The following is a 25,100-nucleotide window of genomic DNA, read 5'->3' on the forward strand; positions in this document are numbered from 1 at the left end:
GTTATGTGGCAAAGCCTCCTGGAACCGTCCTAGCACTGTCTAGTTTTGTGCTCCTTTCACAAGCAAGGAGGAGCTGGAGAAGAAGGCATTTGCCTTCTCTACTCACTGCACAAGGGCAGCATGCAGAGCAGGGCTCTCACATCTGTGGGTTTAAGTTTAGAGCACTGTGGCCGCTTCCAAGTCTCTGCATCTACATCTGCCAGTTACAGATACTGGTGGTACCTACTTTGTAGGAGGGTACTATGGAGCCATTCCTAACTGCCTGGCTTGCACTTGACCCACCAGAAAATGTGGGTCTTTATTGCTGAGGACAATAATGAAATGAATTACAAAATGAAAAAATGTCGACAGAAGAACAAGATCAAATAAAGTAAAGGATTAGAGATACTTTTGAGGAGATGGAAAATGGAGGAGGAGCACTTTGGTCCAACATACTTCCAAGGCAGTCTAATCCAAAGGTCAGGAGCAGTGACCCGAGTCCAGTCCAACGGCTGGTTTCAATCCCTCCTCTCCTGCACAGTAATTTATTTCTTTTGGTCTTAGTTGAGCCTGAAATTGGATGACAGTAGGACTTACCACATTGTATTATGGTGAGAATTTAAAAAGTTAACACATGTAGAGTCCTCAGAGCATGGCACATGGTAAGCTGAATCAGAGCACCCATGCTAGCTTTCTGTGACTGTGACAAAATACCTGAGAAAATCAACTTAAAGGAGGACAGATTTATTTGGGCTCACACTTCCAAAGGTTTCAGTCCATGGTCAGCTTCCTGCATTGTTTCTGGACTGCGGTGAGGTAGAACATCATGGTGGGAAATGTGTGGTATTGAAGAGCTGCTCACGGAAACCAGGAAGCAGAGAGGAATGGGCTGGAGACAAATGCACATTTCAAGGGCAGACCCCCAGCACTCTACTTCCTTTACAAAAGCCCCACCTCCTAAAGTTTCCACCACTTCCTAACAGTCCGGTAAGGCATGAACCCATTAATGAATTGACCCATTGATGAGGTCAGAACCTCAGGATCCAGTCACTTCCCAAAGGCTCTGCCCATGAGCACTGATGCATTGGGGACCAAGCCTCGAACACCTGAGCCTTTGGGGGACATTTCAGGTGTCACCTAAGAGTCACCACTATTGTCAATAAGTGTCTGAAAATTGCTCCTACAGGGCCATACGTCTCCAATAGAAATTTCTCCATCACTAACGTTAACCAGAAAATCTTTAAGAAGAATCTGAGATTCACATCCTCATTTGCATTTTCAGCCTGTCCCAAATGTGTATGTTTTAAAGGACTCCCTCCCCCTGCCCATATGGCAGCCACCTGAAGGTGACATGAAAGGCTTAGCTGAGTGGTAATGCTGGTCCCTCCTCTCTCAGGCCTGGGTATGAGTGTTTACCACCATAACTGTGGCTGGCCAGTGCCAAAGCAAGCATACAAACGCAAATCCCCTGCCAAGGGCCTCTCAGGCCGCTTTTTATATACAGGATTGATAGGGAGTAAATACTTTGTAGCAATTGACTTCTGTTTTTGTAAACCTCCCTTTGGAGCACTCTTCCCAGCAAACATAGCAGACAGAGAAAACTGTTTGGAAGTGCTCCAGAGCTGTGTCAGCCCAATGATGTCCCCAGAGAGCCAGAGCCTATGCAAATAGCTGTTGGTGCCACGGCCGCTACTTTACAGTGATAGTTCAATAACAGAGAATTCCACAAGCTCCCCCCAAGACCACTATTATTTATCTTACCCTGGTTACCAAACACAGACTCTCAACAACAAATAATCCAGTATTACAAGTGTTGTCTGCTGTCCTGCCCAAGAAACATCAAGAAACTCCATCTCTGCTTCAAAAGGAACTTAAGAAGACAAAGCCAGATAATGGAGGGTTTTCAGACTATGTGCAAAGGAGGTATGGGGGAAGGGGTGCCTGGGGGGTCTAACCCTAGCCTTATTCTCTTCTCAAATTCAGGAGTAGTGAAGACAATAAGAACTTTTCTGAAAACTTTTCTCTTTAGACTTCAGAGGGGCTGCGGACAACACCAGTTTTTTATTGTAACCAGACAAGCTCTTCCTTCTGGGCCATTCCCAGGGAGTCCTGTGAGGAGTTCTCCATAGACTGTTGGGCTGTCCCTGTTTCCCCTTATCCAAAGCAGATCACAGTTTCCCAACTGCTCCTTTGTAGGGATTTGCCCACAAGCTTGTTTGTTTGCCCAGAAAATAGATTTGTTTTTTTCCCTGTTAGAGTGTAAGATGAATGCTGAAATCCCACTTTTCTCCTAAACAAGCGGCCGTCTGTAAACACAGTGGAAACTCCTACACCTGGGGTCAGGAGCCCAGTGACCTGGGCTGCGGATCACTGACTGGTGGTGCCGTGCGAACGAAGGAGTACTGGGGAGGTTCAGTCACCCCTATGACTGCACAGGGGGGCCTGGCCGGCTGCAGCATGCTGTGAATGGTTTTGATTTGAAGCAGGGAGGAAACTCAAAAGCCAGACATCACCACAGATGTGGGTTCAGTTTTGAGACAGACAGGCTGTGCGGGCGCCCCTCCCTGCCTGGACATCTTTATTACCAAGGTGGCTGGAGGCCAGTAGCAGCCGGCTGATGGCAACAGCAGATGTGGTCCAGCTGCAAGGATGGTGGCCTAAGCTTGGTAACAGAAGGGAGATGGAGCCAGAGCAAGAGGGTGGCAGGCAGGAGAAGGAGAATTCTACACGGAGTTCTGTGCAGAGAGGTCTGCTGCAAGGAGCTGAGATGTGGGCTGTCCCAAGGGTTTAAGTACCCAGGCTGGAATCCTGGCTCTGCCAGTTCAGAGTTGGGCCAGGTACTCCATTCTTCTGAGTCTCTCTTTTCCTTCTCTGTAGAAAAGGCTAAAGACATCCTAGGGTAGAGTTGTGGAAAATGTTTTTTCAAACACCTCCTACTGTGCCTGATGCATAGATTTTCAATAAATACCATAGAAGCAATCATTGTTACTGTCTGTGTGGCCCTAAACAGGTAACTTAATCTCTCAGTCTGAGTTTTCTTATCTTTAAAATGGAAAGGAAAAGGCCAGGTGTGATGGTACACGACTATAATCCCAGATACTCAGGAGATTCAGAAGGTGGAGGTAAGAGATCATGGTCCAAGGACAGTTGGGGTAAAAGCTTAAGACTATCTAAACAAACAAACCAAAACAACTAAAGCAAAAAAGGCTGGGGCATGATTCAAGTAGTAGAGCCCTGAGTTCAAATGTCAGTACCCCCAATAAATAAATAAAAAGTAATCAATTTTACAAAGGAAGTGCTCACCTGGCTACTTCAGTGTGTAAAGCATGGGATGCTTCATAAAATAGAAGTAACATTACCTTCCTCAGGATTCTTCAGAAGATTAAAGGACAGCATGTGTAATCCGGCACATTGTCGATATTCAATAAATCTGAATTCCTTCCCTTTCTCTACTGCCTTCCATTCAGACACATACACACCCCTGCCTTCCTCTGGCCAGGTGGCCAAGAAGGGGTCCTCCTGCCTAGGATGGAGAGCACTGTTTTCAGGGCCAGGGGAATGTAGTATAGCCATTTAAGGTGGGGGGAAGGGATTAAATGAAGAGATGAGGAGATAATGAAACACCATACCAAATTCGAAAGAAGAAAATAGGGTGAGTGCCAGAACTCTAGAGTCAAGTCAACCTGACACAGAGGACAGAACTAGAACTTGAGTAGTTTCCAACAAGGACAGTATCTCTGTTTTCCTGTCTCTTTCTATCTATGCGTGTATGTTTGTCTATGTCTGTCTCTCTGTGCCCCTGACCCCTACCCCATGGCCTTGAACAAACCACTTTATTCCCCTAGACAGACCAAAGCTCGAAGACCCCTTGCAGCCAGAGCACATAGGAGAAGTGTGAGTAACTGAGTCGTGTGCACAGGTGAGGAGGTGAGGGGAGATCGGCAGTGCCCAGGGCAGGAGGTGAGAAGGTGTGGCACACCAGCAGTGGGGGAAACAAGACTGCACAGGTCTGCAGAGGTACAGAGGGTGGAAAAGAAAGGGGGAAGCACCACTGCCCTAGCATTTTGCTGCAGAAATCTGCCACAGGAAAACTTGTATCTTCTTTCACTCCAGAATGTGAGGAGAGACCAGGGCAAGTATGTAAAGACGAACCTCTTGCTCACTGGCCACTGTTAACATGGCCTCAAAGTGGGAAGGGATGGGATGATGAAGCTGCAAGGAAGAGAGGAAAAGCAGGGAGGAGCCTGAACGTCAGGTGTGCTGGTTCCTTGGCAGGTCAGCTACTTTAAGTGAGGGAAAACATTGCTCCATGCCCCACCCACCCAAGGAACTAAGTCTTATCACTGGCAGAATTCTACCTATCTTTTCTAGTGTTACTGAGTTTTTGAACCCAGGGCCTCACACTTGCTAGGTAGGTGCTCTCTTTTAACACAACTGTAAGATTCAGGAGACCTGTGGATATCCTGGAGAGAAAGAAAAAAAGCTATAGTACTTGACTTGGTGCACTAAACTGAGCATCTAGGCAGACACAGACCTACCCTGAGCTAGGGTGATAGAAAGGGACCCACTATTATGTAAGTGACATTTCTAAAAGTCACAGTGATTTGATTGTGCAGGAGAGTCAGCAGGAAATGTTAGTTCCATTCCCACCCATCTAGGGTGAAGAGTCCATGGTCTTCCCTAAATCCCAGGGGCTGGAGCCTGGGATTGGCATTTCCCAGAATTCCTTGCAGCCAAGGTTCCAGATTAAACTTCATCAATGACAGGCAGTAAAGGATTGACTTAGTAAGTGCGCTGAGACAGAATCAACATTATTGGTCTTCTGGCAGTGGTGGGCAGATACGGGGGTTTTCACAAATGTGAAGCTGTGCAGTGGCCAGCAGGTTTTCTAAGTGACCTGACTCATTGTTATTGGCAGTTGTCACTAGGGTTCCTTCTGTTATGCCTTCAGTTTTGTGATCATACAAAAGCTGCTGGTGAACCTAACAGAGCTCTCCCTAGCTCCCTCCTCACTATTTTCTAATGGTTCTGTGAGTAGCTGTTCTATTTCCCTTCTTGTTTGAAATACCCGAAGTGTGTTTTTCTGACCGATACCTTGCTTCTGCTAATAATGTTACAGGAATCTCAAGCTGAGATATGAAACACTGAGGCAGATTAGCAGGAAGCAATGTTTTCTTGTGCCAGCACAGACCCAGTGGACTCGTGTCCAAAGGCTGAGCCCTGAGAACAAAGCGGTCTCCCCTTATATACCCTTGCAAGCAGGTTACAGAAGCAAAAAGTATATATGGTTGCATGTGACTAATTGGCTATTTCATTCTCCCAGTGCTATGTGACCTTTTTCATGTTTCAATTCTTTAAGTTTTATCTCTGCTATGCCATTCCTTCCCCCTGCTATGTTATCAGAACACAAACTCTGTTTCTTTTCTTGTACAATAAAGGTATATACCTGCAAACACCTCTATTAAAAAAGCAAAAACACGGCCTCATAGAATGAACACAAATAGAAGTGAGTATCTACTGGAAATACTTGTCCCTGCCCTGACTTCCACATTTTTGAGAGTATCCCTGTTGCCAACATTTCCCTCCCCACCCCCAACACATGCCCCCTTCTCAGAGGTGAGGTTAGGCTTGGCACATAGAAAATTGCCCTGTGTACAAGGAAGTTTGGGTCATCCCTACCAAGAGATCCCCTCCCCCTGGAAAGCCTGGCCCCATAACAGACTCCAGTAGCTACTCATGTTGATGGCTTCCCATATTCCACCACCCCAGCTCTGCACCATTACCCTGTATGTGATACATCATGAAGTAAAAGATCATTCAACATAGGAGATACTGATTGAGGGGTCCTTTGTGTGAACTCGAGGACATCACCCAAAACTCAGAGCCTGTTTTTCTCATCTGCAAAATGGTTATTCCTGAGGCTTAAACAAGGTCAGTATATGAAAAAAACATTGCTCAAATGTAAATGTGGTTCTTTGCCTATAAAGATGGCAACTCAGAGCTTGCATGCACTTCCTGGACCAGATGGGAGTGAAGAGCCTGGCTATTGAAACACACACACACACACACACACACACACACACACACACACACACACACGGCAAGGGACACACACACACACACACACACACACGGCAAGGGACACACACACACACACACACACACACACACACACACACACACACACGGCAAGGGCTCCATGAGAATAAATTCTGGTTTTTGGAAACAGCATACCCAAGAAGTTCATCAAATAAATGGTCTTGTCTAGAAGCATGAATACCCTTAAAGACTTTGCTGAGAGAAATGTGCACAGACTCTTCTCAAGTTTACCTAGAGGACCATGAAGGAAATGAGAAGGGGCACCCGCCTCTAGCAGCAAACAGATTGCAATTCATTACATTCATGGATCGTGGCTCTTTAGTTATTTAACTTGCTCTGTAAGCCTATTTCATCATCTGTAAAATGGGGATAATAAAATGCACCTCCTTGGTTTGTTGTGAGACTCAGGAGATAACCCCTGGAAGGGACCCTGCTGACTCAACGTGCCCAATTCATTTGAGACCCTGAGTAATACCTTGCCTGGAGGGCAGAGGTGAACATTTCAATAAACACCAAGTCAGACGTCTGCTCTTTTCAAATGAGATTTATTGTACATAAAATAAATTAATTACAGTTTAAACCAAAGCATGAATGGCTTTTTAAAGTGCATCTGTTTAGGGGATTTGGCGGGAAGCCCCTGCATCTGGTCACTGTCTGTTGGATAGTGTCTTTGTATTTCAGCCACCCAAAACCATGACTCGGCCAGGCCTAGGAAGCAACCCAACGTCACTGCCATGAGCCATTTACACAAATCACACCAAATCAATTGATACTTTTTTTCTTTTTCTGGTACCTAATGCAACAGTTTAAAATACAAAACTATACAGTCTCACAATTGGCCAGTCCTGGATGGAAGAGTTTTTAAGCTACTTGAGTCCCACTAAGCATACCCACCCTGTGCAAGGAGAGCCAGCTACTTCCTGCAGACCCCTACTCACAACTGTCTGTACACAGAATATTCTCGACCTTTACTGGTGGCAAGAAGAGGGAGGGCCCTCTTGTTCTTAAAGAAAGAAATCTGGGTCTCTTTTTGGTTAGAAAGGTTTCCTGTAAGGACTAGTGCTCCAGAGATGCAAATCATACTGATAAGGGAAAAGAAATTCCTCCTCTGGAAGAAAAAAAAAAGACAGAAGGAAGCGGGCAGGGGAGCCTGTGAATGCTTAATCTCTCTCATTCACACCCTAAATCACATCAATATATTTGGTGACACAGTAACTGACCATCATCTACAAGGCAATGAAGAAGAAAACCCAAATGGTGTCTGCCCCTCCCCACTCTGAAGGACAAGGCATATCCAGAGTAGCTTGGTGGGCTCACGCAAGCCTCACCATCTACCCCCTGCTCCACACACTTCCTTTCCTGCAGCAGTTCCACAGGGCCCCTGGGCCCCTCTCCAGCCCTTTCTGGAACCATGAACTATGGCCAGCACTGGAAGAACCTCAGGCCCTCTTCCCGGAAGACCAAACCCCCTTGAGTGGTCCTGCTTCAGACAGAGGTGACAGTCCTCACTTTGGCAGAGAGAGCCTGCTTGAACCTCCTCTTCAGGTCCTGCATGTTGGGTGACTTGGGCCTAGGAATGAGGGAGGTTCTTCGCTTCTCGGGCGTGCTGCTGGGCTGCTGTTTGTGACTTACTTCTTTGCACAGGACATGGAAAGCGTTATAGACATCGTTGTAATTTTCACTGACGGACACTTCATAGAAGGAGCAGCCCAGCATGCTGGCCAGCTGCAGTCCGAGCTGAGGGTCAACCTGCTTGATGTGCAACAGGTCGGCTTTATTGGCCACAACCACCACAGGCAACCGGGTTCCCAGGTGGAGCTGCTGGATGTGCTGGTGGAGCTGGCCAATGAGTTCGTAGCTCTTGTGGTCGGTGATGGAGAAAACCATCACCACAGCATCTGCCCAGCGAATGCACCGGTTCAGCTGTTCATTACAGCTCAAGCCGTTCTCGTGGACCTGAAAGAGAGGGGGCACAGGAGGGTGAATGGTGAGTGCCACAAAGAACCCTGGCTTGGTTAGATCCCGAATTCAAAAGGGTCCTTCACAGTAATGCAGGTTGCAGGTCATAAACAAATTATATCCCCACACACTTCAACTTTCTTGACAATATGTTGATCCAGCTGCACAGAGCTGGAATAAATAACAGCTCACCATACTCAAGTGGAAAATTGACCTGCCGAGAACTCCATGCAGAGAGACTTTGTAGTTGCACAAAATGGGAAATTAACTGGCGAGACAGTAAGTCTGGGGAAGTAAAGATAGGAGCTGGAAGCATTTAAACCTGGATAACTGCCCAGTTCAGGAGGAAAAAAAAAATAAGCCAACCACTCGCAGGCTCTTTTGTCTGCACAGAAACTTTCCACAACATAAAAGTGATCCTAAGTATTTGAGACTATACCCTAGCTATTTGGTTTTTAATGCCAAAAACACATGTGTAAAAACTGACCTTTTTAACTATAGCAAGGAAATGGTGCCAATTCCAAGTGTTTGGTTTGGTCTTTCCTCTGTGTTGAATCCTTCTGCAGGAAGAATTCTGCTCCGTAGCCAAATTTCCCAAATTAGGCCAGGCCAAGACTGACCAACAGCCAGACACAACTCAAGTGTCAAACAGCATGTAGAAGTCTAGCCCTGACTCCTCAAATCTTCTCCTTTTTCAGCATGAGGGACTCTGAGAGCAAGTGGACAACTCCACAGCCAGTCTGCCCCAGCCACAGTCTCAGACTTCTCACCTGAATACCTGGAGTGTCCTGAACTTGAATCGCCAGCATCTCACCTTCTATCTGGACTTGTCTGGTATAGAGATTACCTATGAGGGTAAAGGAAAGAGATTATGTTCTTCCTTCACATGCGACTTTTAAAACATCATGGGTTTTTTTTTTTTCCTTACATTAGGAAAACAATGTATCCTCCATCAGTGCACAAAAAAAGATACAGTTTATTTCTATCTAGTGGGTTTACTTCAGATTTTTCTTAAAGACCAGCTGCATTTTAACCCCGTTGTTAAAACCAGGGCAAAGTTTGTGAGTTTTTAGAAACCCATTTGTCTAATTTTAAACAGTTTCCACATTTACAGTTCTTCCTTGAAGCAAATTTTCCTGCTTGGCACGGGTGTTTTTGTTTTATCTTGACCCATTGTCATTCTTTGACCATAAATTTGTATTTTAGCCACTAGATATAATGGATTAGTAAGCAAATATGACTAGTTAATATATAGCTAACATCAGTTGGAATAAAAATGTGACGTAACAATTATTAACTCTACACCAAAGTAGAGGCTACAGGATCTTCTCTTGGCATGGCTTATATAACTCATTTCAAATAATCCCCCATAGGTACTTCATGGAGCCTATGGGCTTAAGCAGTTTGCTAGCAGGACACAGGTAGGAAGCCCTTAAGCCTTCCCAGTAGCTGTTCTTAATCACAGCGATGGAAATACTTGTGCTTTCATTTACTCGGGAACTCTCCTCCTAAAATTCCACCCATCTAGTTATTTTTCTTTGTTAAGAAAAGGGAACTTTAGGTTTACAACTGCTGTCCTTTGGCCTTTGCTTTAAAAGGTCACCTCTGAAAGGCAGCCAGCAGAGAGGGAGAGGGGTGGGGGAGGAGCTGGCCGGCAGTTTTTTATGACTTTTGCAGGCATGTTTTGAAGGGAGAGGCCTTGGAGTACAAAGGGTGCTTCCAACTGGGGTCCCTATAGTTAAAACATACCAAGGAGAATACTTTCAGGCACTTGATAAAATGATGAATGGGCCTGGAATGGAATGAGGCCAGATGGCAGTTATGTGGGGTGGAGGAGGAGGAGGAGGGGCATGGAGGGGCACACAGGGTGGAGAGTGCCAGGATCCAGATGCTCACATTGTCACTCTGAAGGACCTGCCTGGGTCACCCTGAGAAACGGGAGCGGCAGTGCTCCCGACAGCGCCTCCTCTTAGTGCCTCTACTCACCTGCATTTCTCTCATAGTCGCCAATGAATCGTTTGGTGAGGAACCGGACCACCAGAGCTGCGGGTCAGAACAGAGAAAGGGAAGAGGTTAGCCCTGGAACTCAGACGGTCCTCCATGCCAGCCCGCCTGGAAAACCACTCCCCAAGAGAAAGCTACAGCCCGCCACCGAGGAAACTCCTACCGCTGACCCTTCTTTGGAACACAGGAGGAGGCAGAGGCCTGGCGAACTGCGGCTCTGCCAGCTGAGGGTCTTGCAGCCCACCCCTCCCCGGAGCCCAGCAGGGCCACACCTAAGCCTTCCAGCAGGCGAATGTCCTCCTAACATACAGACATGTGGGAGGAGTTCTCTAACTGCCCCTCTGTGCCAGCCACAGCCAGAGGCTCGACCCTCCACGCCGCCCCGCCCGCCCGCCCCAAGTTCCAATCCCCCTGTTCTGGTAGTGCCCGGGAAGTCGGCTGGCCATTCTGGACCCCAGTAGAAATGGGGGAGGGGGATGGAAGCGGTGATGGCTGAGGTCCCTCTCAAACCCGCAGTGGATCCTTAGCAGTGGGCGAGCCGCCCAGCTGCAGCACCCACTTCCCCGCCTCGTTTATCCGCCGATCCCGCGGGGGTTCCACACGCCGTGTACCGGAGCCAAGCCCGAGGACTCACCGGTCTTGCCCACGCCGCTGGCCCCCACCACGGCGATCTTGACGAGCCGGCGGCCCGCGGCCCCCAGGCAGCAGTCGGCGGCGGCGGCGGCGCTGCCCGGAGTGGGGTACTCGGCGATGGTGCACATGTTCTGGATGAGGCGCATCGCCGCTCCGGCCGGGCTGCACCGCACGGGACAGGACGTGCGGGGCGGGAGGAGACTCGCGCTGCGCGGAAGAGCGCGAGGAGCGCGCGGGATGGGGTGCGCCCGGTCTAGAGAAAAAGACCAAAGAGTAAGCAAGCAATGCAGGGAACACGGTGCGCGGCTCGGACGCTCAGGCTCGCGGCTGGACCTGCACCCGGGGGCGCGCGCTGTTTTCTCCGGCGCCGGCCCCGCCCCCCGGCCTCCGCGGCCAATCCCAGCGCGCCCTGCTCGAGGCCCCGCCCCCGGCGCCGCTCCGCGCGCTGCGCCCCCGCCGGGCGCCGGGAGCCAGTGCGGGGCCCCGTGAGGCGCGGGGAAAACGGGGCGGCGAGCGCGAGGGCGGCAACGTGCGGGCCGAGGGCCCAAGGCGCAACCAATGGCGAGCGCCGCGCCGAGTCCGCGGGGTCCCGCGCAGCCCCGGCCTCCCGAGAGCACAGTTTCCCCGTATCTGCCGCGCCCAGCCCCCGGCCCGGCTGACTTGTCACTCCCGGGAACCTGCTCCCCGCAGGCCCGGGGCTCGCGGGCCGAGAGTTGCCTGCTGCCACGCTCCGTGCCCTGGGGCGCCTTAATTTAAGGCGTGATTGCACTGACTTGAGGGCATCTGGGATGTAATCCTGGACCGGGGATTTGAGTTACCATTGCAATTATTGACAAAGACCCCCCCAGCCCCGAAAATAGAAACTTGACTTTGAGACTAATGGCACCCATTCTGCTCTCGACCACGTTCTCTGGCTCTTGCCGACAGTGAGGGCTCACGTGAAGACACACAGGGTGGAGCGCATGTTCTGCACCCGAGACAATCCAGGTAATTATAGAACAAGCCTGCCAGCGCCTCAAGCACAGTCGCGCCTCCCCAGGAGCTGTGAAATGGTAAGAAAGCAGTCACTCCAGCTGCGCCCTCCGTGGACGCCCACTCCTTGGGAGGCACAAAGCTGAAAGGCCCATGCGTAGTCTCTGGTCCGAAGACACGCAAGACTTAGTTAAAAGTGGCTTGATGCCAAGAAAGACGAGGGCCTTGCACTCATAAAATCATGAGCTCCGGCCCTATGCTCTCATCAGGGAAATGCATCTTCAATAGCAGACCGAATTCCTTCTCCAAGCAGGCCAAACCCCTCGCCTGTAGCTGACTCCAAACTGCGTCACCAGACACTCAGCTGTCCCCGCACCCCCCTCCCCAATCTCCCCACCCCCTCCCTTCCAACCTTTCTGGGTGTTCAGATGTCCCAGAGGCTTTTATCCTGCAGCATGTGAGACAAGGAATTCTCGGTCTTTTGCACATCCACAGCAAAAGTGGAAATGTAAAAGTAAAATAAGCCAATTTCCTCATCTACACATGTCTGACATCTAGTTTGACCCACTTCCACCCTGGACTTAACCAGGTATTTGGTAGGATTTACCATCCTGACCCAGTTCAGACCCTCCATGAACCCTCTTAGCTGTACAGTATAAGGGTTTGCAGCAATTCATATAATCTCAAACTAAGTTGGTCGCAAGTTTTCCAGAATGGGCAAAGTAATTAACAAGACTCGCAACCTGAGCAATAACCAGAATAAAGTATCAGCTTTTAGAGATATCACTAGAATGAAATAAGGTCGCCCATTTGAGTCAGAAAGCAAAAGAGCATTCCCAATTTGCATCATGTCTTTCTATGTGGTTTTTAAGTCAAACTTGAGTTTTGCTGGTCTATAAAATCAAACTTAGCAAGACTATAATTACAGGTAACCATGTACTTTTTAAACCCCTCCCTCCCCAAAACCTGCAATTCCATCTTGTTTACATGGTTAAATAATTATGTAGTCTACAGTGTTTGTTTAACTGCTTTCACACACACACACACACACACACACACACACATACACAGAGAGAGAGAGAGAGAGAGAGAGAGAGAAAGTTGTCAAGGAAATTTTGCTTTGAATCATTTTAGCTTCTGGGCCTTTTCATTATCATTAGACTATACCAAACCTATGATTTTTCTGTCTGCATCACAAAGGCTGAATTTGGTATTCTTATTTTAGGTCTAAATGATCTGGCCATGCTTTAAAGAACGCTGAAAAGACAGAAAGGAGAAAAGAAAAGAGTGCTATTCAAATTCCAAACATCTGCCCCATAGCCCCCTCCACTTGCCTCCCTCACCCTCGATGATGACACTGAGGGCGATCCTTGAAAATTCAAGTTAATTAAAAAAGAAGAGAAAAGGGAGACAGGGCAGGAAAAGTGATATATTTTGAGAGTTTGTTTTATTCCAGGCTATAGGAAAGGGATTTTGCATTTACAGAATCCCATTATAGGCAAGCATAGTGGTGCATGACTGTAATCCCAACACTCAGAAGGCAGAGGTTGGAGGATCTCAAGTTCCAGGCCAACTTGGGCTGCAATAGTGAGATCCCATCTCAAAGAATATTTTAGAAAATCATCTTGCCTTCACGACAGTCCTGTGAGATAGGTGTTATTTCCAGTTGTGGTTATCTATTGTTGCTCCGTAAACCATCCTAATCCTTAGTGCCTAGCAATCTTTTGTATTGACCAGGCTCAGCTGGATGGTTCTTGCTTGGGGTCTGTCTTGTTGATGCAGTCAGATAGCAGCTTGGTCTGGTGTCATCTGAAGGCTCAGCTGGGTTGAATATCAAAGATGACTTCTTCACAGGCACATCTGAATTTTAGCTAGAAGGGCCAGAATGGCTGGGACTAGTCAGGCTTCCTCACAGCATGACTGAATTCTTTTGGGTGAACATTTTAAGGAGGGAAGTAGAAGCTGCCAATCTCTGAAGTCCTGTGCATGGAAATTGGTACAGCATTCCTCTGGTCAAGCAGTCACAGAGCCCATCCATATCAAAGAGGGAAGGAGAAGGACATGGATCCCATCCTTAGATGGTAATAGTGTCAAAGAATTTGTGGCCACCTCTCTTCTCCACATTTTAATTTTACAAATGAGAAAACAAAGCTCTGGTTAAAAACTCCTTCAAGGTCACATACTCTATCAGAGACAGAGCCAAAAATCTGAAAAGGATCAAGAATATTCATGACGAGATGGTTTCCTATGGTACAATGATACCAAGTGACTTAAACTCTTCTCTCTCTCTCTCTCTCTCTCTCTTGCTGTCTCTCGCTCTCTCTCATCTCTGTATCTACCTCCCTCCTTCCTTCCCTAAAGGGAAGAGGATAAGAGAGACTTGGAAAAAAAGAAATATTTTTGTCAGTTTTTATTTTGCCCCAGCATCTGGAGTTTCTTTTACCTACTTTGATCATAAGGGCCAATCTTTGAACTGAGAGCTTCCAGAGAAAACTTAGTGTCTGGATACCAGACTGTAAATTCAATAAATGTTTATTGAACATCTGAACTATACCGGGTACTGTGCTGGGTCTTGGGGCTATACTGGTGATCTTTGCCATTACTACAGTTACATTTGGCATGGGAGACAGAGAAGTGACCAGTTTCAGTACAGTGTGAGGAAATGCCTTGGTAAGAGAAATTCAGGAGTTACAAAAGCAGGTTATAGGACTAAGAGCTTGGATTGTGGCAGTCAAGGAGGAATGTATAAAGTTAGAGTGGCCAAGGAATTGCACAGTTGTGTGTTGTGTACAAGCCTACATGTATATATGTATATATATGTGCAAAGATACAGCAGAGGGCTAGGAAGTAGGGAGAGTGGACTGGAGTGGGCTTGTTTACAGAGGTACTCATAAATATTTATGGGCTGTGTGATAAAAGAATGAGGAAATAAAGCAAAGTCCTCACTGGAATTGAGAGAATGAATTCAAGAAATAGAGAATAGTTCCTGTTGAGTGGACAGATAAATTCTAAAGAGAGACACAATAAGCCTGAGAAGTTGAAGTGGTCTTGCTTTCCCCATGGGAACATGTCCCAGGGGGACCAGAGGAGCTGCTCCTTTGCCTATATCACCAAGGAGTTCTCCCCAATTAGCTTGAGCATCTAGACCTTGGCCAACAACCAGACTTTACTTATTTTTGAGACTTGTTTGAACTCTGCCTGTTTAGATCCAGAAAACAGACACTTCTTGGGCTATTTTAAGCAAAACATCATTTAATAAATTAAAAATCAGAGCATTCCCTGCTTTCAGTGTTGTTGGTAGGGACAGAGTAGTGACCTCTGTGCTACAGAACAGACCCACCCCAGAGAGCTGCTGCCTCCTCCACATAATCAGGGGAATCCACAGGTTGCCGGTTGCCTCTGTGGCTGTCTAGAGACAGCCACCTTGGAAAGTTGCTGCAGAATAGCACACAGTTCCCACAACTGTGCCTGGCAGCAGAACATGATCAAGCGAGCAGAAATCTGCCTTCCTTCTTCCTTACAGAACATCTCTGAGCACATCTACTCAATGAAATTAAATTGTATTCATGGCACTAGCTGCAAGGGAGTCTGGGAACTGTCATATTTAACTTTCTAGTCACAGAAACACATAAAGACACAGTAGAAATTGATGGAAAGGGAGCTACCTACAAACCCATCATTTCCTCTACACTTTTCCAGCAGCCCAAAGAACACAAGGTCCAGAAAAGGATTTTTCCCCTCCAGCCATCTAATTTTCAGTCATAAAAGTGAATAAAGAGGGTTTTGTTTTGTTTTTGATGAATTGCCTTGAGGCCATGTTCAAGACAACTATTTTCATTGCTTTTATGTAGCATGCACTAATACCCATCTCTTCTTTTTTGAGGTGTTTTCTCATAATCTATTGACTTCACTTGCCAGAATTCTTGCCCATTCTTTCAGGAAGAGCACCCAATTTTCCTTTGGAAACTTTCCCTGCTCTACTTTCATACTGGTCAGGTGAGGATGGTGGGGTGGTCCCAATCTCTAATTTCAGGATTGGGTCCCAGCCAGCTACCAGGATCTGTTCAGGGCTGGAACCTTCCTGAGCTGTTTTGATGGAGAACAGCTTCTTCTTCATTTGCACTGTGTTTAAATCAGCTGGTGAAAGTGAACCTGCAGCTCCAGTTAGCTATCTTGGCAACCTCAAGGGGAAGTCTATGTGAGAACAAAGCTAACCCAGAGGAAGGTAAAGTGAAGAGGCAGAGAGCTAGGACCTAGATGTCATCTTTTCTGGCCCTACATTCAGCCATGCTGAATATACTTACCCCCAGTTGCAAAAGTCAACCCAGTGCCTTTGTACTGTTAGCTGGTTTGCACTGGGTCTTTGTCAAGCCCTCACACATCCTGTTCTTACGGAGTCATGGTCTCCACACATGCTACACTAAGACTGAAGCCTGGTGTATATCACACCCTTCACTCAGAACTCTGTGACTCAGCCATTCCCTCTTCACTAGACATCACATAGGAGGCCATCACATCCTTTCTATTTCACCTTTGTGGTGAAATAGAAACCAAGATACTAGTACATCCAGATAAGAAATACTATTCAGCACTAAAAAGAAATTATTTATTAAACCATTAAGAGATACAGAGGACACTTTGGTGCATGTCACTAAGTGAAAGAGTCAATATGAAAAGGTCACACACGATATGATTCCAATCGATGGCATTCTAGAAAAAGCATAACTATGAAGACAGTAAAAAGATCAGTGGTTTCCAGGGGCTAAAAGAAGGAGGGACACATATGGTAGTGCAGTAATTCTGGATGGTTCTGGAATGGTGGACACATGGTATACATTTGTCTAAACCCATAGGATGTGAACCCTAATGTAAATTATGGACTCTGAGTAATAATGATGTGTCAGTGTAGCTTCATTGATTGTGACAAATATATGACTGTGGTGTGGGATATTGACAATGGGGATCTGGGAGTAGGGCTGGAGAGTATATAGGAAATCTCTGTACCTTTCTCCTATTTTTGCTGCAAACCTAAAACTGCTCTAAACAAGAAAGCCTATTTCTTTTTTTTTTTAGGAAGAAAAAGAAATTACAAATAGGGCATCTTGTCTAACTCCTTCTCTGAGGTTGTGAATTGTGACTTTCTCATACAATATTCCCACTGAGAGATTGTCCAACCTAATCTAGAGCACTTCCCAGATGAGACCCTTACAATCCACAGCACTGCACTCCTACCAAGGGGATATCTTCCACTCAGCCTCATTCCAAAAAGGCATGCTCACCAGTTTTCCAAATTCCTGCTCCATTTTTCACAGCATTTGAAAGTACAGATAAAGGACACAAAAAATTGTAGCTGCCTGTGACATGGGATTGCATAGGAACAGCAAGCATTGGAGGTGTTTTGAGGATGACTTGCAATCAGAGTTTTTAACATTCAAATGTTTTAAAGAGAACCATGGCTGAGAAACAGCCACTGAGTTAAAGAGGGGAGGAAACTTATTTTGAGAGATTATATCTTCTGAGAGATCTGAGGTACAAAAAAGGAACAGGACAGACACAACGAACAACTCAGAAGGTTTGCAATCAGTGATTCTACATGACGTACTAGACGTCTCATAGTCTTTTATATTTCATGCCAAAGAGCTGTGCTGGCAATGATTTTTTTTTTCTTTAAATTGTCAACCTTCTGTCTGGTCAATTCTGAACTAAAATAAAGCCAGAATCCCTAGATTCAAAAAACAAAGTAGGAGTGAAGGTAGAACTGAATTAAATAAAAAAGGACACACACACCCCTATCCACACCACTGTTGCCATTAAAAAGGCAACCTTTTGACTAGAACACTTTTAACTTTGAACAAAAAGTAAGATCTTACGTTCCAGGAGGGAAGAATGGGCCTCAAATGGGTCTTCCCTCTCCCTCCCACATACCTTGGTTGGTTTCTATGGCAGCGGAATGGCCACTTTCCCCTCTGGGGTGTGGGGAGAAATAAGGTTCCACAGTTATAGTCCCCTGTAACTCAATCAGATTTTATCTCTCTTTTCTGGAAGATTGCCTCTGCCCTCTTTCTCTATTGCAACATATTAGCACAAAATCTGAGATTTTCTTCTACTCTCTATTTGAAATAGCCTACGTCATTTTTCTGGGAACATAGAACAACTATTTGATAAGCAATCTGATGACAATAGCTCAGAATAAACTCAAGGTTTAAACATTACTTAGAACAACTAGTGAGTTTCTACTGTGTTTTCACTAGGAGTAGGAAAAATCTCAGTGCCCATTTTCCCAAAGCCTTTGGAACATCAAACAATAGGAACTGACATTTCTACATTATTAATAAAGCCATTATAAGAGTTCCCTTAGCACAATGAAAAATTTAATAATATTGCAGATATCGCAGGCAGAATCCTATCTGCCCCTTGTCTTGCTAACCCATCATTTGTCTAGAAGATTAAGAGGCAAAAAGAAAGGAGCATTGGCCTTGGGCCCTCAGGATCGAGTACTCTGGGAATACTTGAGATTTTGTGATCAGAAGATAGGCACAAGTAGAAAGGTTCAGAAAGATACAGACAATTGAAGCAATTGTTTAACAGACCTATATGGTCTCAAATTCTTAAGTTGATTGGACACACCTAGTATTTGCCCTCTGACTGCCCCTGGGAGTGCAGAAGAGGCCACTTTAGGCATTCTTCTTGTCTTTGCACAGAAGGCGGTGTCCTTCCCCCAAAGTCTCTGCAGCTTAATAGTGTACTAAGCTAAGAGAAAATAAAATATTTTTATAAACATCCACCCATGACTTGGGGAAAGAACAAACCTCACTTCCCCCTCATTCCTCACTTTATCTCAAAAATGAGGGATTAAGCTTTGTTTGAGGCCAAAGTCACCGATTCTCATTGCTCTATCTGGCTCTTAAAATTTCGGTGACCCTCAGATATTATCTAAGTCCTAGTGAGTGCCACTATCTCAGGCCATTCAATAGTGTCTTAAATCTCACAGCTTATAGTATGAAGTGTAGGAGCTGAGCCCCAAGTTAGCAGAAAGCATCTGAGTTTCTTGATTAGAGAAGAGGCAAATGGTGAAATGACCTCACCACCAGAAAAGCATTTTCCTTCTAGCAGCAGTCCATGAACATTAAGGATTTTCACCAAGATGTTCGCATTGTTAATGCGTTTTTCTTCTGATTAAAAAAATGGATAGCAGATGAGAACAATTTGATGTGATGGTTTTTAGGAAATGCACAAATGACTCATGTACTCACTTAATTTAACAAGGGTACAGGTTTCTATATAAAGAAACAACTTAGCCTCAAGATAGAAGTTGTGCACAGCAGAACGTAGCTAGTAGAGGAATCACACTTCAAGCATCAAGAGTATGAAGGTTAGTATGCTGGGACAGCTCTGCTGGGAAGTTTGTGTGAAGCTTATTATTAATTATTATTAATTCATCTGGAATGTAGAGCCAACCACCCCAGGACCTTCAGTGTTACAAGTTAGGAAATCTCTAGTGTTGCTCACACTATTCTTATCTGACCCCCAAAACAATAGCAGCATGTATATTCCCCACAATAACTGGAAGATGTATTTAGCTTAATGATAAATAAATTATGACAGATTTTTATGTCACCCAAGAAGTTGATTATCTAGTGAGGTTCATCATATGAAAGAGCCAAGCAAATTATACAATTTTAATACTCTTACATTTTCATAATGAGTGAAGCAAAGAGCTATTTTTTCCAGCCCACATTGTCCTTTAATCAGGAGGTTGGGAGATAGTGTATTTATAACTCATCAAATCCTCTCCAAATTCCTCATTACCTGGGCCTAGATGAGGAGATAGGAGGAAACACCACGCTAAAGCCTTTCTTGTATGCATTTGCCAAAGCACACAGTGGAGCCAAGAGCCAAGGCATTCCTCTGCTCCATATCCACAAGCAAGAGATGGGATGATTGTTTTTGAACAAGTTATTGCATTGCGTTATCAACCAGACCCTTTATAATGTCAGGAGAGGCTCCTTGTGGTATAGCACATGCCAGCCCCAAAACACTGGGGAGAACAATATCTAGACTGTTGTCCTAGCCAGCAGTTGGCTCCAGAAGTTTCTCTCAACAAATTGTTTAAACATTCTCCCTCACCATTATAAAATAACCGGATCCATAGGAAGCCCCTTTCCTTGGCATAACCTACCTCTCTCTTTCCCTCCATCCTTCCTCCCAAGTTCATAACCAGGCCCAGGGCCACATGCACTTGTATTCATGCTTATTGTTCAGTTGTTCCTCAGTAGCTATGGGTTACAGAACCTTCCATGGATGCCCAAATCCTTCAGAAGCTCAAGTTCTTTATCCAAAATGGCATATTTGCGTATAAACTATACATACCTTCCTTTAAACTTTAAATCATCTCTAGAGTATTTATAATACCTAATATAAGGTAAATGCTATGCCAATCATTGTAATACTGTATTGTTTAGGAAATAAGAAGAAGAAAAAAGCCTGCACATGTTCAGTACACACAATTTTTTTCCAGAGTATTTTCCTTTCTCAGTTGCTGTAGTCCTCAAGTAAAGAGGCCCACTGTATTCTTCACTATGCAGTACACTACATTATTTAATTGGTTGTTTATTATCCAACTCTCCACCCTAGAATGTAAGCTCCCTGAGCTTACAGATTTTGTTTTGTTCGCTGCTTTATCCCCAAAACTTAGAACAGTGCTTACTTAGCACATGGCCCATGTTAGAAGATGTGTACTGGGTGTTTGCAAGTGAACGAATGAATGAATGAATGAACAAATGAATGAATCTATGCATTTTGTGAGTATTGAGAAAGGACATTTGGGAGAGAGCCTGAGGAAGCTAGACTTATGGAAGTGGATGCTGGGGGGCAGAGTGAGGGATGGGAACACAGATGAGACTGACTTTGGAGTTGAGGCAGGGCATCAGGTGGCTACAGTCACTGGCTCACCTCGGCTAGAGAATGCTATGAAGGCCGGCTCAGGTCTCAGGGAGGTAGAATTAAAGTCACTGGCCCAGAGTGGGAGTTAAGACCAGGGAAAGGCAGGATGGTCGTGGGAAGGTGGGGAGAGAACAGAACAGGCAGGCAGCATCTGGTGCGAGTGCTTCAGTAAGGACTAAGGGTGCTGCCTAAGTGAGAGAATGCCAGCCAGCATGGAGCGCCTCAGGGATGCTCTGTGGGGAAGAAGCGGCAGAGGAGGTACATCTCAGAGAGCAAAGGGGGTGAGTTGGTCTGGGATTTTGTTGAGTGACTGACTGTGGAATGGAAGTGGAAAGTGAATCAAGGACACCATGAGAAGCCAACTTGGAGGGGGACAATGGTGAATAACACCTTTCTATGGGCCAGGCACTGGGTCAACACCACGGGTCTCATGCTGAGAGCAGCTATGACTGGACTGTAGGTGCTTTCCATGTTCGTGTTCTCTCCTTCAAGCCTGAGCCTGGGGTACATTAGAGCCTCAATCCCTCAATATGTAGTTGATAATTAAAATTCCTGAACCAGAGCAGGTTCTGTTGTTCACTTCCTGGTTTTCTATTGTTAGCTGCTTGCTATAGATCTGTCCTGGCCCTTTTGGGAACCAACACACCTTCCACTGCAATGATAAGTGACACTAATTGATCACAAACCATATGCTGGTGCTGTTCTATGTGTTCCATGTGTATTGACTCATTAATTGTCATGACCAATCCAGAAGACAACTCCAATGCTTGTATCATCCCTGTGCACAGATGTAGAATCCAGGCCCAGAAAAGTTGGGCAGTTTGCTCAGGATGACACAGTAAAAAGCAACATTTGAACCCAGACAGTCTGGCTCCAAGGTCCCACAACTCAGAATCTGCTGCCCACTTCTCAATAGGCCCCAGTGTGTAGTTCCCCCGGGCGGGCGAAGTGCCCTTATCTTCCCTCTTCATCTTTTCTGTGACCCCCAGGTTGGAGGAGGTTTGTATTTGGAATGGAATGTGTGAAATGCGAGGATGAAGAAAGAGCAGGTTGGAAAGAAGGCTGGTGTCGTGTGTGTGTGTGTGTGTGTGTGTGTGTGTGTGTGTGTGTGTGTGTTGTAGCAGAGGCTGCAGTCATTAAAAATGGCTTCTCATACATTCCCCCTAGATCCTGTGGTCACAGCTACAGGATAGTGCTGGAACCATGGTGTTACCCCTGCCAATTTAGAATCAGAGTGTAGAAAGTTTAGGACACGTTACCCAAAAAAGCACCACCAACTCAACACTTTCACGTTGCTGTCAGTAGAGAAGGGAAAAGAGTATCATTTCTTGAATTTAGCTTAAGCATTCAATTCAATCACCTCTTCATTTTGCCCAGAAGTCCCCAGGTCTGGAAGAGAAACCACTTGGAATTGAGTCTGTGGAGTAGAATTCAATTTAGCTTCAACCACAAGCAAGGTGCTCTGTGGGGTGCTTAAAAAAGGAAAACTGGTAAACACCAGTTTTCACATCTATTTCTTGGTGTTTTTCTTTTTGCACCCTCTATCCTTCGATTACATAATGCTAGCCCCATGCAGAACAGGAATAATGCCTCACAATAGGGCCAGCACTCAATAACGTGGAGCACATTTGCTGAACACTGGTGGCTGTTGACAAATGCCACAGCTCCACTTGAATGTTTAATCATCAACAGAAACTTCCATTGCTTCATATGCCCTGCCCATGTGACAGTTACGTATAGTTAACAGGCTCCGGCGGGGTTTGGAGGATAGCATTCTATTTCTATCTTGAGCAGACAGTTCTTTCTGCTGGCTTGGGTGGAAAGTTCATTCCTTAGCAAACATATTTACCTTCGCTGTCCTCATCAACATGATGGTGCAAAGTTGAAAGAGTGTATACTTTTTCAGATGGTAAAAAAAAAAAAAAAAAATATTCCAGTCACATTTGGTGTTTAAACCAGCATGTGCATGTGTGCCAATGTGAAGGTCATTGAAATAATTTGGCATGACTTTTGTACTCAAGGAGTCTATAGTCTACTGAGGAAGGTAAGAGCTACAGGATAAAGAATGAATGATACATGTGATCCGTTAAAATGTGAAATTTAAGTGAAAAGATCAGTAAGTATTGGAGTGGCCATAGGAAGCTTCTTCGAGGAGCTATAATTTGAGCTGGATCTTGACGGTGAGATTTGGATGAAAGGCGCAGTTGAAGAATGAATGTGACATTGTGGTGAGGGGTGGAAGAGGCTACAAGGACAGAAGGAATTGTTAGGATGGAGTGGGAACTTGGATTAGATTCAAAAGACATTACTAAATTATGGAAGGACTTGGAAGCTTGGAGGCAGAGCATTCAGACGTGAGCCTTGGTGCTCACTAGAATCTACATTCCATTCCAGCACACAGGAGAGACTCTCACTGCAGCCAGCCACCACTTCTGGAACACACTGGCAAGGCAAGTTCACTCCAGAATTTCCTAGAAGCAAAAGGTTTGAGGGACCAAATGAAATAAGAGAAGGACCTTGGCTAATATCGTAAATGGACCATGATTGAAAGATTGACTTGAACTATGGTCTGTTTCCAATCTTTGTTTTTTCTACAAAAGAGGAAGCTGGGAACGGTGGTACTCACCTATAATCCCAGCATTAAGGAGACTGAGACAGAAGGATTTTGAGTTTAAGGCCAACTATATAGTAAGAACTTGTCTCAAAAAAGCAAAACAGAAAAGACAAAGGAAGCCACAATCACCAATACTAGTGCCTTTCATCTTAGTTTGTTTTTTGTTGCTATAACTAAATACCAGAGACTGGCTAATTTGTAAAGGAAGTGTTGGGTCTGGAGACCTAAGGCAGGTGAGTGAGTGTCCCATCCCCCATGGAGGGCACTGTCATTCCTGCATCCTGAGGAGATGGAGGCCTGCATTCCTGCATCCTAAAGGAGAGATACAGATCTGCCACAGGGCTGATGAGCAAAATGCTCTCAAGATTGTTCCCTTCCCCCAATAAAGGTGCTGACCAAACTGGTTCACCTGAGAAAGCCCGAGAATCCATGGCCAATGAGAAAAACCCACTTAACCCAGAGTAAAAACGTCCATAAAAATCCCAGCCTTCACCTGTGCAGTGAGCCACCAGTTTCCGGGCTCCGCTGCAGTACCTTAGCTGCAGCCTTTCCTTTCTCTCTAATAAATCCTATTTTATACACTGGCTTTGGCTCATCAATCAGCTGCCTCACGAGCCAGTTCTCTGGCCTGTGAAGGCAAGGACCCTTGACACCGGCGTGTAACAGAAGAATCACAGTTTTGGATCCTGGGAAGTCCAATATATGTTAGCAGCTTTTGGCAGTGGCCTCATGCTGCATCATAACTTGGTGGAAAAGCAGGTCAAGTAGGTGTGTGCAAAAAAGACAAAGCAAGAGAGGCAGCCTTGCTTTATAACAGCCTGCTGTCACTATAACTAACCCAGCTGGGAAAGAGAGAGAACTGCTGTGAGACAGGTACTAGTCATCTCTCCTAACTCCCCTATGACCTCTTCAAGATCCCATCACCACTCAATGCCATACATTGGGAATCACAAGTTTCAGAGGGGACAGAGCCAAGCAGTGTTCCAGATGCAGGAGTCCACACGTGGGATCAAGCAGAATAAAGGAGATATGGGATGACAAGATAAAAGGACCCTGGGTACCCACAAATCTGGAGGAAGATGGTGAGAGCAAAGAATCCTAGAGAATTGGCCTCTTGAACAGATCTTTTTCAGGAGCTAAAAATAATCAGTGAAATTGTCTAAATGGAAAGTAGATACACATGAACTAATCTAAAGGCTGATACCATCCAGTCAGTATTTATGAAGAACCCACTATGTGTTAGGTTCATGTTGGAACCTAACTGGATTAAAGGCAACCTGGAATAGACAACTTGAAGGAGAAACTTGAGTGCCCAAAGAGAAAAAGCAGCCAGAATTTCATTCATCCATTTATTTCCTCATGTCTTCTGTTTATCAACAAAATGTATGGAGTACATTCACTGACTTGCCCAATTCTAGGTAGTTTCATTTATACTATTTTCTATATAAAGGGCACCTCTGGACGCTAGGTAGAATAAATATGAGCAGATCTTTTGGAACTGTGTATCAAGGTGGCCTGAACTGCATGCTTTACATGTGTGCCAAATATTGTAGTGTTGGTCCAGGATGAGTCCAAGAATAGGAACCAGCTAACAGCCAAGGTCAGAGGTCAGAAAAGCATAGAAAGACCAAAGAGCAAGGTACATGCACATAAGGCGCCAAATCTAATCCTGGCAGACACCAGGGACTGGGCCAGGCTTGCTTGGCCTGCTCATTCCCATCCTTCCACTGAGGACAGACATGAGGAAAGCATAAGGTGGCTTTTCCAGAGGAGAAATCAAAGTACATTTAGAGACAGATGATAGGTTTATAAAACATCCCCTACAAGACCCCAGGTGGGTAGCCTTCCTTCCATGAGGAAAGATCAGCCTTTTTGGAGGCAGGCCAGACATCCAAAA

At 45.6% G+C, this 25,100-nt stretch overlaps 1 protein-coding gene across 1 annotated transcript; it reads right to left on the reverse strand.

Moving 5' to 3' along the window:
• Positions 1–6,607: 6,607 nt before the first annotated feature.
• Rasl11b (RAS like family 11 member B) lies at positions 6,608–11,023 on the reverse strand. Its single transcript, XM_020161782.2, has 4 exons — positions 10,676–11,023; positions 10,024–10,080; positions 8,808–8,884; positions 6,608–8,034 (listed from the first exon to the last, which is right to left on the reverse strand). The coding sequence occupies exons 1-4, from the start codon at positions 10,818–10,820 to the stop codon at positions 7,564–7,566; spliced, it is 750 nt and encodes a 249-aa protein (XP_020017371.1). The 5' UTR covers positions 10,821–11,023; the 3' UTR covers positions 6,608–7,563.
• Positions 11,024–25,100: the final 14,077 nt, after the last annotated feature.

Source organism: Castor canadensis, chromosome 9 (genome assembly GCF_047511655.1).
Source record: "Castor canadensis chromosome 9, mCasCan1.hap1v2, whole genome shotgun sequence".
In the NCBI taxonomy this organism is placed as follows: Eukaryota; Metazoa; Chordata; class Mammalia; order Rodentia; family Castoridae; genus Castor; species Castor canadensis.

Coding starts and splice junctions, on each gene's coding strand:
- Rasl11b (XM_020161782.2), bottom strand. CDS start 10,820: ATGCGCCTCATCCAGAACATGTGCACCATCGCCGAGTACCCCACTCCG. Junction 8,885..10,023: donor CGACTATGAGAGAAATGCAG/GTGAGTAGAGGC, acceptor TTACCCTCATAG/GTAATCTCTATACCAGACAA. Junction 8,035..8,807: donor AGGACACTCCAGGTATTCAG/GTGAGAAGTCTG, acceptor CCTCTCTTTCAG/GTCCACGAGAACGGCTTGAG.